The sequence below is a fragment of the Notothenia coriiceps genome, unplaced genomic scaffold, assembly GCF_000735185.1.
Source record: "Notothenia coriiceps isolate Sejong01 unplaced genomic scaffold, NC01 NC01_scaffold00022874, whole genome shotgun sequence".
In the NCBI taxonomy this organism is placed as follows: domain Eukaryota; kingdom Metazoa; phylum Chordata; class Actinopteri; order Perciformes; family Nototheniidae; genus Notothenia; species Notothenia coriiceps.
In genome coordinates this window covers 1-1,526 of record NW_011355575.1, presented here as the reverse complement: position 1 = coordinate 1,526, position 1,526 = coordinate 1, and the positions used below count along the sequence as shown (strand labels likewise).

General features: G+C 40.5%; 1 protein-coding gene across 1 annotated transcript; it reads left to right on the top strand.

Moving 5' to 3' along the window:
- Positions 1–527: 527 nt before the first annotated feature.
- Positions 528–1,143, top strand: LOC104954133 (phosphatidylinositol 4-phosphate 5-kinase type-1 alpha-like; the record flags this gene model as incomplete). The annotated part of the gene is made up of 2 exons (XM_010781206.1): positions 528–680; positions 844–1,143. Coding segments are annotated over 2 exons (453 nt in total), but the record flags the coding sequence as incomplete, so codon positions are not given.
- Positions 1,144–1,526: the final 383 nt, after the last annotated feature.

Sequence of the window (1,526 nt, the reverse complement as noted above, 5' to 3'; positions counted from 1 at the left end):
AATGTAAGGCGGGGCCTATGATTTGACGCACACCTGCACACTTGCTAGCCTGTTCCACTCTTCGTTTCCGAATGCCAGGAAGGATTCTTGCCTAGCTTCTGAAGGAAGTGACTCGAAAGACTTTTACCAAGCAAGCATCCTCGCGATTGAGAAACGGCCACTGCCCTTGTATTCAGTGGTTTTAACCTGTGCCCCTTGTTGAAGATAAATTATGAGACTCAGTTCCAATGAGAGATAATAAACCTTAACATATCTTTTCAAAGCTGAATGTTTTAACCAATCAAAAACAAGACAACCAAAAACTGCAGACTGTTTCGACAATAATTTGTGTGTGGACACTGTGGTCACTTTTATTTTAATCACATTTCGTGCTTTTATGTTTTTGTCACAACTAAATTATTTTTCTACTAGCTGTTTTTTTAAATAAAAAATAAAAAAACACTGTTTTAGTTGATAAGATTTTTGGAAATGCCAACGTGTTTGTCTTGTTTCATTTGGTCACTGATGCAACTCCTCTTCCTCTGTAGTATTCTCTGTGTAATGATGGTCTGATTGAGCTGTCTAACCCCGGAGCCAGCGGATCCCTCTTCTATGTCTCCAGTGATGACGAGTTCATCATCAAGACTGTTCAACACAAAGAGGCAGAGTTCCTACAGAAACTCCTGCCTGGATACTTCATGGTGAGCCTGACAAATACATACAACAGGAAGTGGGAGGCTGTTCCATATAAGAGATTTCAGTAACTGTGAGAGTATGAGGCTTAAATGAGAGCAAGCGCTAATGATGTCTCTCTAAAATAAAGTGTGCCATATATCTCTTTTTCATTACCCTCTTTCCTTACAGAACATTAACCAAAACAAGCGCACCTTGCTACCCAAGTTCTACGGGCTGTATTGCGTTCAGGCAGGAGGAAAAAACATCCGTATTGTTGTGATGAACAATCTTCTTCCTCGGATCATCCCCATGCACCTTAAATACGACCTGAAGGGCTCCACCTATAAGAGGCGAGCGTCCCCTAAAGAGAGGGAGAAGGCCGTTCCCATTCACAAAGACCTGGACTTCATCCAGGACTTGCCGGACGGGCTGCTGCTGGAAGCCGACAATTTCAATGCCATGTGCAAGACTATACAGAGGGACTGCCTGGTGAGTCACAGACTGGTTTTTAATTGGTCCATTCATTTTTACTCAAGCTTTTCAGCCTACATGGGAGTACAGGACACATCTGTTACATTACATATAAGTTTATTAAAGTACCTAATCAAACTCATGATATATACGCCAGCTGAATACATTATCATCTTGCCCTTACATAAACCATACTGCATTTTCTTCAAAATACATGCATTTAATATGACTTAAAAATCCAAGTTTGAATGATCTTTTCAAAAATATTGAGATTTAAAACCAAAGTTAAAGGGGACCTATCATGCAAAATGCACTTGTTGATGTCTTTTATGCATAAATATGTGTCTCCAGTGTGTCGGGGAACTCACGCAGCGTCAGAAAATAAAACCCTCTGTTTCCTT